This window comes from Pipistrellus hanaki (assembly GCF_964339955.1).
Source record: "Pipistrellus hanaki genome assembly, chromosome: 17".
Classification (NCBI taxonomy): Eukaryota; Metazoa; Chordata; class Mammalia; order Chiroptera; family Vespertilionidae; genus Pipistrellus; species Pipistrellus hanaki.
Window position 1 is genome coordinate 35,720,361 of NC_140519.1, and position 12,685 is coordinate 35,733,045.

The following is a 12,685-nucleotide window of genomic DNA, read 5'->3' on the forward strand; positions in this document are numbered from 1 at the left end:
TATGTCATGTTCTTTTCTTAATGTTCATGACGAAAATTCATGCAAATAATGTGTTCTCCATATGCCAAGGACAAAAGTTTGCCTCTAATGTAACACTGAACCATCAAGAATAATTATTGTAGTATGTAAGTATATAAAAGTTAATATGCAATGAAATATGTAACAGTTAACTACAAATGATTTTTTAAAATTTGTTTTTCTAAAACCTTTATCATGATTATATTGCCATTTCAATTAACTAAAGATTTAAAAATCTCAAGTCTTAAGTCTTACATTTTGTTAAGAAAATGGTCTGTACTTTTAGGAACTTTAGTCATATTTTTAAAAAATTGAACATACACAAGTACCTGTTGCCATTTAAAACAAAGATCTTTAAATTTTTTTAGAGTCTGAAACACAATTTTCAGGTGACAGATTTAAATGTTTATAAGTGACTAATGTGTCTTTGATAGAGTTTAATCAGAAATAACTCAAATATTAGACGAATAACCAATCATGTCTAAATTAACATTTTTCAACGTATAGTAATTTTTATTCTTTTTATCTATAGGCCTATCCATCCTATTTCTATTTTAAAACACATCTGATACATGTTTATTTAAAACAAACCTAATTCTTTACTTGACTTTATTTTCCCCTTTTCTGTCAGGTATTTTGCAATATGGATCTTAATGGGGGTGGTTGGACTGTGATACAGCATCGTGAAGATGGAAGTGTGGATTTCCAAAGAGGTTGGAAAGAATATAAAATGGTAAGATGGAAGAATTTAGTAGTTTTTTGATGTTTTATCATGAGGTTATCTTTACTACACTATGTGATAAACTCTTGTATTTTTAGATGTTTTTTAGTTATTTTAAGAATGAAATGATAAATTAGTAACATTATTTTCATTAAACACAAGATACTCATAAATCATTTTCAGTAATTGTTTCCATGTGTGCATTAGAAAGAAAAATGTGTTACTGCAATTCTTTGGTGAACTGTTATGTACTGCCTGGATTTGTTCCTGGCTGAATGAGGGTGGGGGAAGCTAGAACTCAGACCTAGGTTGGGTACATGAGCCAGGACGAGGGAGTTGTGCTGGGCTATGGATTATGGAACAGGACAGTTACTAGAGGACCCCGGGGATGGCAAGTTACTGCTGACTGTTGACTAAGAGCTCCTCCAAGTGACTAGGTTAGACTTCTCCATGTACCATAATCCAGGGTCATCAGACGTTTTATGTGGCAGTTGACATTCCTTGAGCACAAAAATAGAAGCTTCTAGGCCTTTTAAAAGGTTTATTAGACCCAGAAATAGCATGGTTTCACATTCTCTACATTTCACTTTTTCTTTCTCTTTTTATTTTTATTTTTTTGATTAAAGTTGATGACAGGGCTAGTCCACACTCAAGGTGAGAGGAGTACACATGAGTGAACTGTGAGGCATGGTTCATTGGGGTCTCCATAATGACAGCAGGCATCATTATCATCATCACAGCTAACCTTTCATGCTTAACATGTGCCAGCCTTATAATAAATTCATTTCTAATTTTTATATCAAAACTATAGCAAATTACAGCTAATACTGTCTCTATTTTAAGAGGAAAATGAACAAGTTGAACTTTTCCAAGATAATATAATTAAATAATCCATAATCCAGTAATCACATACCGAATGCCTAAAATATTAAGTACTAAAATCTATTGACATAATGTCAAAGCAAATTAATGAAAGGGGATTTTCATTGAGGGACTAATTCTCTTTTTATTTTTTTACATCTAAGTCTGGATAATTCTTCTTTTGACCATTTTTTGATAAATTCATCTCTCAGAAAGAAGGTAAAGAAAAAGGTGAAGAGAAATGCCCTAAGTTTTGACTTGTAAACAATGTGTGAAAACTGTGGTTGGTCAATATCACAGTTCATTCATCAGTAGGTTCGTAGTTGGTTCACTCACAGTTGACAAAGGGTTTTAATAAATAAAGGGAAGTCTTAAGTGGTGTCTCTGTATGTACAACATTTTTATCAGATATTCAGTGAACACTCTGAATGTGGGTTAATAACGTTTGGAGTTTCACAAATTTGGAATCTTGATGTCTTCAATAAACAATAAATCCAAGATAGAAAGGTAAGAGGCCAACAAAACAGAATTCTACAGAGACAAAAGTAAAATCTTTTACTTAGACCAAAATTATGCAAAATTAACTGTGAGACTATGGAATAAAAGTGACTGGCTTAAGAACCTAGTCTTTGAAATATGGAGAGATTTGCTTGGTTATAAGTTCATTTTATGTTGCTGGCTACTAACAAAAACAAAGCCTTATGTATACAATCTATTTAATAAGAGTTTCTAGTTGCAAAAATTCAGAATCTAACTGGTGTCTTCCATGGTCTGGTTACAACAAGAATATACTTTCAATTCTGGAGATTTCCACAAGTGAACAAGTGAACGTATCCCAGAGGGTACAGGCAGGATGGGCAGTAGCTAGAAACCATATGTAGAGCAAGTGAGTAGTTGGGTGTCTAACCTGGAGGAAAAAAGAATAAGATATAAACCGGACTGATAGTGGTTTAGTTGACTGGAGAGAAGTATGTAGTACCGGAACCTGCTACCCAAAGTGTGATCCAGGGATTTTAGCACAAGCACTGGCTGGGAGTTATTGGAAATGCAGTATCTGAAGCTCTGCCCCAGACTTCCTGACTTAGAATCTGCATTTCAACATTGTTCTAAGGAAGGAATCTGCATAATGAATGGAGGAACATTACAGAGAGGCCAAATTTGACTAAGTCTGAGCAAAACTCTCTAGTGGTTTGGTTTTTTCCAACACGAATGGGCTGCCTATTAAGCGATGAAGACCCTCATCAGTGGAAACACCCAGTGGAAGGTAAAGCACCATGTTTCAGGATTGTTGTGGAGACTGGAATGTTGACATTCCAGTTGGGCTCCACAGTTTCTTTCTGATTCTAAAAACAGATATGACATGATGGGAAAAGGAACCTAAGTTCGAAAGGAGGGCCTTGCATTATAGTAACTGTTGGAGTCTTCAATGAAGTGATTTCTGGCAAATCATTTCACACATACCTAACTTTCTCAGTAAAAATAACACCTCACTTGCCTTTCAAGGGATGTTGTGAGGGTTAGATGCAAATAAAGCACTTGGTACACTGAATGTTCAGTAAACAGTAGTTATTTTTATTACCCAAAGACTGCAACATTTTTACTTAACTCTGCCAAAAATATTATCTTGCAAACCACCTTAATTCATGATTATTTTTGTGACTAAAACGGGATGTGAAGAAGTCATCTGAGAATCAAATTATACATGTAGATTTAGGCAAGTCTACATTACATTATTATGAGTACTAATGATAATAGAAAAATGAATATAAAGTTGTCATCATGATGACTTTCCAAAATAGTGACTTATTAGCTGTAAGCATCTGCTGCCATAACAAACTAGTCACAGTAAGTAAGAGAGGCTGACATATGAAGTCTGGTATTGATTTATGTGTTGTAAGTATATACCAAATATATATTTTATGCATTTTATGCCATGCATTTTTTTTATTATTGGAATGAAAAGGAATTATTTTCTAATCATAGCTTTTATGACATTTCCCCTCTCCCTTTTTAAAATAGCAAGACTATCATGTTTTTTTCAAACTAGAACAATTTATCCGCTGTCAATTCTACATGGGCAGAAAATGAGATAAGCTCCAAAATTCTGAAACATTTTGGCAAAAATGAGTCTGACAACTGTTTTTTTTCTTCTTCTTCTTCTTCTTCTTCTTTTTTTCTTTGTTTTAATTGAAAGAATTCATCATATGCTACAACTTGGTTAACTTTCACCAAAACACATGGTGGAAAGTGTTTCAGTTGTTCCCTCTCCTCCCCTGCCCCCCCCCCACAAGAGCTTTTCTTTCACCTACAGACAAAACATGACTCCACAGAGAATGGCTGTAGACTCCTTCTGCCAGTTCTTATCAATCACACTCACCTCTGCTCCCTGCATCAGAATGGGAGCAGAGGGCGCGTACATCCTTCAGGAAAACAGAAACTTCTTGGCATGCACCACTTCCTCCTCAGTCTTCACCCATCTACCATAGTATAGCCTAAGATGCTTCACTTCTCTCTCTGGCTCTGAGTGTAGAAATAGAATTCCATCCCACATTCTCTTCTGCCTCTCCTCTCTCCTTCCCTTCATACTGGCTGGTACCTAAGGACTGTCTCTTGCCTCATACGGTTTCCAGAAAAAAATATGTTTGTAATATCAACACATGAAATTACAAATGTATATTATATATTATATTTTTTTAAAAACCTCTCAACATGGACGATTTACTACTTATTTCATTCTTAACATTTGCCTTAGGCCTGCAAAGATCTTTTACCTGAGCTTTGTTTTCACTTAAACTTCCTTATGAGGAGATTCAGCAAAATCTGGTTTATGGATTTGTAAAGATGTTTGGCGAGAGGGAAGTCTGGAGTGGGCCCTTTTAACGAGGCACTTAGGGAACTATATTAACTCCTTCAAGCCATGAGGATACTATTTAGTGGCCTCCAGCAATAACACTTATCAGCAGTACGTTTGCACATAAAGCCCAATCAAGCTAGGAGTTCCAAACAGTACCCTTGTGGCCTAACTTTATAGAAGGCAATGACTAATGCCCTGGAGACAACCTGGCTTTGTATTGGAAAAAAAAAAAATACCCCCATAAATCGAGCTTCCTATTAATATAAATATTTCAGCCTGAGCACCATATCTTCTGGGAGTTCTTTGTTTCTGGAAAGAAATTAAGAGCACATTTTCAGCTGCATTTTAACATCTTCACATTAAAAAGAGAAAAAAACTATAAGAAATTTAAAATGTGGAAAGAAATCATTCTTTTGATCTCTCTTGGGCTGAGTGTCTCAGCAGTTAGAGGAAACACACGATTGAATTGTGAATTAAAGCACCTTCGGACAACACAGCTCAGTAACCTTGACTTCTTATCTGTTTTCTTTAATTAGTTATATGAAAAGAGATGAAACCCCTAGGATACATGGACTGTGTCTGGTTTCAATTGTGTTCATCTATAAAAAAGTCAACACTTCCTATGAGCATTATCAGACAAAACAAAATTCTGAGACAATTATTTTATTAACTTGGAAAAATACACACCACAACTGAACATTTCTGCAAGTTTTGGCAAAAATTAATGAATATTAGTCTTTCCTCTGTGTGCCTTTTTAAAAGCAAAATGTGGTTTTAAGGCCAATTTTAAGTTAGCATTAGTTTAGATTACATTCCAATGCCTTTTATTAAAGGGCTAAAGGAGAAATAGAAATAATAATCTACCTGAATTATGTTATAAAAATCTTTCATGTGGTTGTGGTTGGTATAGCTAAGCAATCCTATATAATAAAAGCCCAGGGACCATAATGGCAGAATGACCAGAAAGACCACTCGACCAGTCACTATGAGGTGCACTGACCACCACTCAGTTCCTTTCCCCGGCCAGCAGGCTCTGATCGTCCATGACGAATGGGGACCCACGCTGAGTGACAGGGAATGCAGGCAGTCCCAGGCCAACGTCCCCACCACGCTGGTCACTCCAAACACAGAGGACGACCAGCAGCAGAGGTGGGGCCAGCAAGCAGATGGGAATGGCCAACCTCTTGGTCCTTCCTTCAGTCATCAGGCTCTCATCGCTGGATGGCGAACAGGGAACCGGGGTGGGTGGAGGCAGAGGTGGGGCCAGTTGTCAGCAGCCGGGGAAGATGGCCCTGATCACAGGCTAGGCCTAGGGACCTTACCCAAGCATAATTTCGTGCACCAGGCTTCTAGTATTTTTAATGAAAGAATATGCTATAGCATTCTTAGAAGAAGAAATTCTGTTTGTTACTATTGTTTATTCACTAAGGACTTGTTGCTCTTTCAGTATCTGCACTGAATTTAGTGTAAGCTTTTATTTTTATGGATGTTACAGGCTATTTGGAGTAAAATATAGTGCCTGTGGCAAGCTGTTATGTATGCAATAATGTGTAAAACTGTTGGGTTTATTTGCATATTAAAATGCTAGTGCTCATTTGTATAAACCATCACTCATCCTTGTCATAGGAATACATTAGTTCCTAGCATCTAAAAACTTTTTATGTACCCCCTTATTAATTTTTAGGCTAAGACAAGAATCTAGGTTATTATTTTTGTTCCCTTTCTCATACAAAGTAAAAAGTAACCTACTCACCCTTAAATATAATAGCTCACAATCTCATGGGAGAGGAGCAGGTCAACAGAAATTTACTCTGTATTGTGATATATACTTTAACTATACCAACAACAGCTAGAATTTTGTTAAGTGCTTCTCATGTATCAACACTTAGCTAAATGCTTTAGGTCTATTATTTCATTTCCTCTAAAACATTCTATATGGAAATAACATTTTTATCCATATTTTGCAGAAGGAAACAGACTCAGAAGTAATATTGGACAGTCCACAGCACATATGTGGCAGAAAGTCTTCAAATTAGAACGGGATGGGGAATAGAAGTTGTTTAGTCAAAGCCAAGCCTTTGTTGCTAGGCATCAGATTCGTGGTCTTCCTGATAAATTATCCAATAGACAGTTTACTAATGTGGGAACCTATTTCCCCTTCTTTCATTTATTTTTCATCTTTATGATGGAACAGTTGTTTCTGCATCACTGCGTTTTCAGCCATTAGACGGTTTCCTCCCTACATTCTCTCTCTCCCTAAAAGCCATTTTGATTCATGGTAGCCCAAGGTTTTGCTCCCACAATACGAGCACATATAGATAGTTTTAAGGAGAGTGCATGATATAGAATTTTGGTATCTCAAAACACATTTTTTGCTTACTTTTCAGTTGCTTCTTTCTCTATTTTCAGTGAGGAAAAAAAGGCCAACCATTTAGGAACGGATGTTAATCTCACTTAGAGGGAAATACAAACCTGTATACCAAGATGGGGGTGGAGGCTTTAGGAAAAATACTAACGCACATTTCTGAGGCTCAAGGTCTCTGCACATTTCCCTGGGGGAGAGGGACAGTCTTATCCATGCAGTGCTTTCAGCAGCATGGAAATATGTGACCCACAACTTAACACCTCATCATTCCCAGCCTCCTGTTCACATTTAGTGCAATTGCTGAATCTCTTCTGACTACTTGGAAGAGGGAATCATCAAGTGGCTAGAGAGAGGGTTGTGACATGTCTGAGCTGAGAGGAAATGCAAGGAACATCCCAGTGGTCTTCTTTGTCTTCCCAGTGGCTGCTGCAACTGAGAATGCACTAATGCTTTGACTTCAGTCCTATGTAACTTCCTGTTTTGCTTACTCATTGGAGAAGGTAAGCTTCTCCCTTCTCACTGGTATGTGGCACCAACTGTCATTAGTATGTGTAAAATACTGTACTTAGCAAATCCTAGCTTGCTTTAATACTTCCTGTTCCTATGGAACTTTTTGCCAAGTGTGACTCGTGCATCTTAAGGACAAAGAAAGGAGTCCCTGAAATACTGACCTCAGTGGGTTTCATATCTTTACTCTGAGCAATAGATAGACGGTCTTCAGGGGACCATATACACAGTGCATCCTGAAGAAGGACATTCATTTAATGAAAAAACTCAGTTAAGTTGGAGAATAGCTTTAATAGTGTGTCTGGACCTGCCAGTATTTCACTAGCCTATGAAGATTCACAAATTCAAGACAACTTCTGTCCTCAAGGAGCTCATCGTCTGGTCAGAAGACTAACATGTAGGTCAAGAAATACACTGAACTTCACATGTTACCAGGGAATTCTTTCTGAGACAGTTATGAACACACAAAGTCTAGGATGACTTAGGGTTCTTTATTTTCCTATCACTAATATCTCCTACATTAACAGTTGGCTTTCTTTTGGGGACAACATTCTTATTCCTCACAAAGAAATTGTTTCAAACACTTAACAACCCGTGACCAGGATTGCCCTAAAGAAAACAATAGAGGCATTGAGATTAAGGTATAGAGCAGCCACTAGCTTCACTCACTATCTTCAACCTTAAAATCCAAACTCATGCCAGTGAGTGATTATAGTCTTAGATTCACAGATTTGCTAATTGTTGTTTAAAATGTGAATGTTATGGACATAGGGGTGCATATGTCTTTTCAAATTAGTGTTTTGGATTTCTTTGGGTAAATATTCAGAAATGGAATTGTTTGTAGGGTAGTTTTATTTTTAATTTTTTTTAGGAATTGGCTGCACCAATTTATTGGATCGGCAACTAAGTAATTGCGGATTTTTTAAAAATCAAAGACAATTTTTTCATGGAACTAAATAACTTTATTCTGTAATGTATTGCCCATTTTGATCAATGACCTTTTGCCATCTTTCAGGCAGCATCATAATCCCACGTTCAAAAAACTTCTGGTTTTTATTAGCAAAAAACTGAATCAGGTACGATTTGACATCATCATCATTATTGAAATTTTTACCATTCAAGGAGTTTTGTAAAGATCGAAACAAAAAGTAATCAGATGGTGCAAGGTCAGGACTATATGGTGGATGTGGCAAAACATCCCAACCAAGCTCCATTAATTTTTGCCGAGTGACCAAAGATGTGTGTGGCCTTGCATTGTCATGATGGAATACAACACCTTTTCGATTTGTCAATTCGGGCCGCTTTTCTTCAACTGCATTGTTTAATTTCGTTAGTTGTTCAATGTAGACATCAGAATTGATCGTTCGGTTGGGTGGTAAGAGTTCAAAGTAGACAATTCCTTTGAAATCCCACCAAACTGATAACAAAACCTTCTTTTGATGAATATCATCTTTTGATGTTGTTTGAGTTGGTTCACCTGGCCTGCTCCATGATCTTTTCCGCTTGATATTGTTGTAAACAACCCATTTTTCATTGCCAGTTATCAGTCGTTTTAAAAATGGATCATTTTCATTACGTTTCTTTAGCAAATCGCAGCTGCTAATGCGTTGCGTTAACTGTGATTCTTTCAGTTCGTGAGGAACCCATGTATCGAGTTTTTGAACATAGCCAAGTTGTTTTAAGTGATTTTCAATGCATGTATGTGATACATGAAGCTTCTCTGCAATCTCACATGTTGTACTGTGACAGTCTGAATTGATTATTGCTTTGATTAGGGCGTCATCAACTTCAACTGGACGACCAGAGCGTTTTTCATCTTTGAGTGAAAAATCACCAGAACGAAATTTGGCAAACCAATTTTGACACTGCCGTTCTTTTAAGGCTTCGTCACCATAAACAGCACATAACTTTTTAAGAGCTTGCGATGCGTTTTCCCTTTGCGGAAATAAAGCAAAATATGACGAAAATGTTCCTTTTGATTTTCCATTTTTCAATGAACGCCAAACGAAAACTACAAAACAGATCAAAAAACTTTTTTACTGATTAACAGCTGAATAGCCAACTATCAAATAACAAAATGTGTTTTACATTTGTACTACGTCTGCAAACCTAAAAATTCAACTGAAGCCATATATGTGTGAAACCCGCAATTACTTAGCTGCCGACCCAATAAAATTCCATAAACAGTGCACAATGGGTCTCTTTTCTCCACATCCTCACCAATGCTAATTGTTTGTTGGTTTATTGATTAAAGCCATTCTGACAAGTATAAGGTGGTATCTCTTTGTGATTTTAATTAGCATTTCTTTGAGGATTAGTGAAGTGGAGCATCTTTTCATATGTCTTTGGGCATCTGTATGTGCTCTTTGGAGAAATGTCTATTCAGGTCCTTGGCTCAGTTTTTAATCAGATTGTATTAAGTTGTATGAGTTCCTTGTATATTTTGGATATTAACCCCCTATTGAATGTATCATTGGAAAATATTCTTCTGAAATAAATCAGAAAGAGAACGACAAATACATATAATTTCACTTATGCATGAATCTAAAAAGTAAAATACATGGACAAGCAAAACAGGAACAAACTCATAGATATAGAGAATAAATTGATAGTAGCCAGATGAGTTAGGGGTTGGGGGAGAGGGGTGAAAAAGGTGAAGGGATTAAGAATTACAAGTTGCCAGTTATAAAAATAATCATGGGGATGTAAAGTACAGGATAGGTAATATAGTAAATGATATTGTAATAAGTATATATGGTGTTAGATGGATATTAAACTTTGGGAGGTATATAAATGTCTAATCACTATATTATACACCTGAAACTAATATATTATATTCAACTACAAATTAATATTAAATTTTAAATAATGAAAATGTTAAAACTAGAGAAGTCAAAGGTCTAATAATCTGTTTTTTTCTGTGCATGATTTGACTCCTGAATAATAATGAAACACAAATAAAAATAGTGTTAAGTAATTCTATAATAGTACCCTCATAATTCATTGGAAATATTTAATTATGTTAAAATATCGATATTTCATTAACTAGTATTTTATAAATATTTTCAAAAGCAAGTTATGTAGAGAAGTTTTTACTTATTAAACTTATTAACCAGATTAACCCAAAAAAAAACATCTAATCTACACAGATGTGAATATAAGGTTTTACTCTAATAAGAATTAGATGAAACCCTCAATGGAGGGAAGAAAACAACAGGGAAATATTCAGTAAGTAATTGAAAACAATGTGTAAAAATGTGGAAAAAAAAACATTTTTACTCTTAAAATGTTAATTTTCATTTAGAGCATAGTTAAGTACTGGACATAAAAAAAAACTTTCTCTCTGAAGTAATAACTGCATTTCTGTCTTCTTTTGCAGGGTTTTGGAAATCCCTCTGGTGAATACTGGCTGGGGAATGAGTTTATTTTTGCCATGACCAGTCAGAGGCAGTACACACTCAGAATCCAGTTAATGGACTGGGAGGGAAACCAGGCCTATTCGCAATATGACAGATTCCACATAGGAAATGAAAAGCAAAACTATAGGTAAGTCCTCCCTCCCTGTAGTGCTTAACTGCCTTGGCCAAGCCCATTTACTAGTTTTAGTGGAAAAGTGTGGGGGGGGAAAATGATGAAAGGTATCCTTCAAATTAAAAATCAGGTTATTTTTCTAGGCAGAGATTTAAAAGAAAGTCCTATAAAGACTTCTTAAAAGTTCTCACAGACTGATTATCTTGATGTTGGCTCAAATTTTTGAAGATAGGGAACTAAGTCAAGCACAATATTATTATTATTATTATTATTATTATTATTATTATAAAGGTTCAATGGATTCATACACATAAACCTGATGACAGAGAACTGACTCAAACTCAATGGCTTGAAATAAATACACCCTCTATCAAAAGATCTTCTACCTATACGTAATTTATTTACTTTTCTTAAATTATTATTTTTTTCACATTATTTTGAAATTGATAAAGAGGAGTAAAATTTTATATTTTTGCATGAATTGGCATAAAAATTGAGGCAAAGCATAATTTAGATTTGTTTGGTAAATCATGTAAAAGACAAAAATAAATCGACATATACAGTTCATCATTGCAGATGTGAAAATAGACAATTTGTATACTTGATTGTTAGCATCTCTGACTTTTTTTCAATGAGCAGCTCATATACTGGGGAAAAACACACACACATTGAAAATAGTTAGGCAAGTAAATGGTAAATTCATTTCACAAACACTCACTATGTTACCTCTGTGTTCTGGGAACTCTGCTATGTACTAGCAATTTTGCGGTCAGTGATGGAGGTCTATAGTCTCCCAGGCCTCATAGTCCAGCTTTGTGACTAACTAGATCACTAAGCATATGGAAATATATTTTAGTTACTTTTATGTCACTACCCATTTCTGCAATACCTGCTACATGGCAGGTCGTTAATAATTGTGTGTGCCTCAGTTTTGTAATCAGTAAATGAGAGTTGCAGTGATTGTAAACTCAGTTTTGTGGCTATGCTGCATCAGTTAGGGAAACACAGTTGTGTGCATTCAAGGGTTGGCACATCGCTGTACACAAAATGCAGTGAAAGCAACCAGAACCTTCTGCTTTTTCCCCCAACTTGTGTGGCCCCCACCACCTAATTCAACTGTTTCTCCTGCTTATTTGTCTTTTTGAGACATATCATGGACTTTGAATCTATAACATTTTCATGAACACGTCACGTTTTATTTTAATGGATTATGTATGGGGTTGGGTCCTTGGAGACATAATAATCATTTTCTTAACAAACAGTAATGATGTCACCACATCAACAGAGGATGAGAAATAGATCTAAAGAGTTCTTAGTCCCGTGGGAGAAGGGAAGGATGGTGTACATAATGGCAACTCAAGAAACCAAATAGACATTTATAAAATGCAATGGAGTGTAAGAAGAAATGTTTCCAAGGAGGTCAATATTTTGAGATTTTTCATAACAAGGAAAACCACTGTAAAACATCAGGGGTACTCTTATATAAATGTTTTGACCTGAAACTTGAAACTATATGAAACTTGGCTAATGTCAGACAGCCTGACAATGGGACTAGCAAATAATTAGTCCAGTCTTTTTCTAGGCTCCTGAAGAATTTTCTTTGGTTCCATTCCAAAATGTCTCTCAGTTCTTGTGTGCGTGTGTGTGTGTGTGTGTGTGTGTGTGTATGCATGCATGTGGTTGTGTGTACTTGAAAGGCTGGTGTGATGTTAAAGGGATAAAGAGTCTTTGGGCAGGTTTAGGAGGATTGTGGGCATCTGATGTAGGCTAGGGTATATGGTAGAAATGTAATTTTTGCACCTGCATGAAGAAAGAACATTTACCTCCT

At 35.9% G+C, this 12,685-nt stretch overlaps 1 protein-coding gene across 4 annotated transcripts in view; it reads left to right on the forward strand.

Moving 5' to 3' along the window:
* The window catches only part of ANGPT1 (angiopoietin 1), a 229,622-nt gene that overhangs the window by 182,151 nt on the left and 34,786 nt on the right, over window positions 1-12,685 (forward strand). For all 4 annotated transcript variants that reach the window (XM_084864479.1, XM_084864480.1, XM_084864481.1 and 1 more), the window contains 2 exons: window positions 650-751; window positions 10,706-10,872. In XM_084864479.1, the coding sequence (XP_084720605.1) occupies window positions 650-751; window positions 10,706-10,872 (269 nt within the window). The remainder of the gene's footprint in view (window positions 1-649; window positions 752-10,705; window positions 10,873-12,685) is intronic.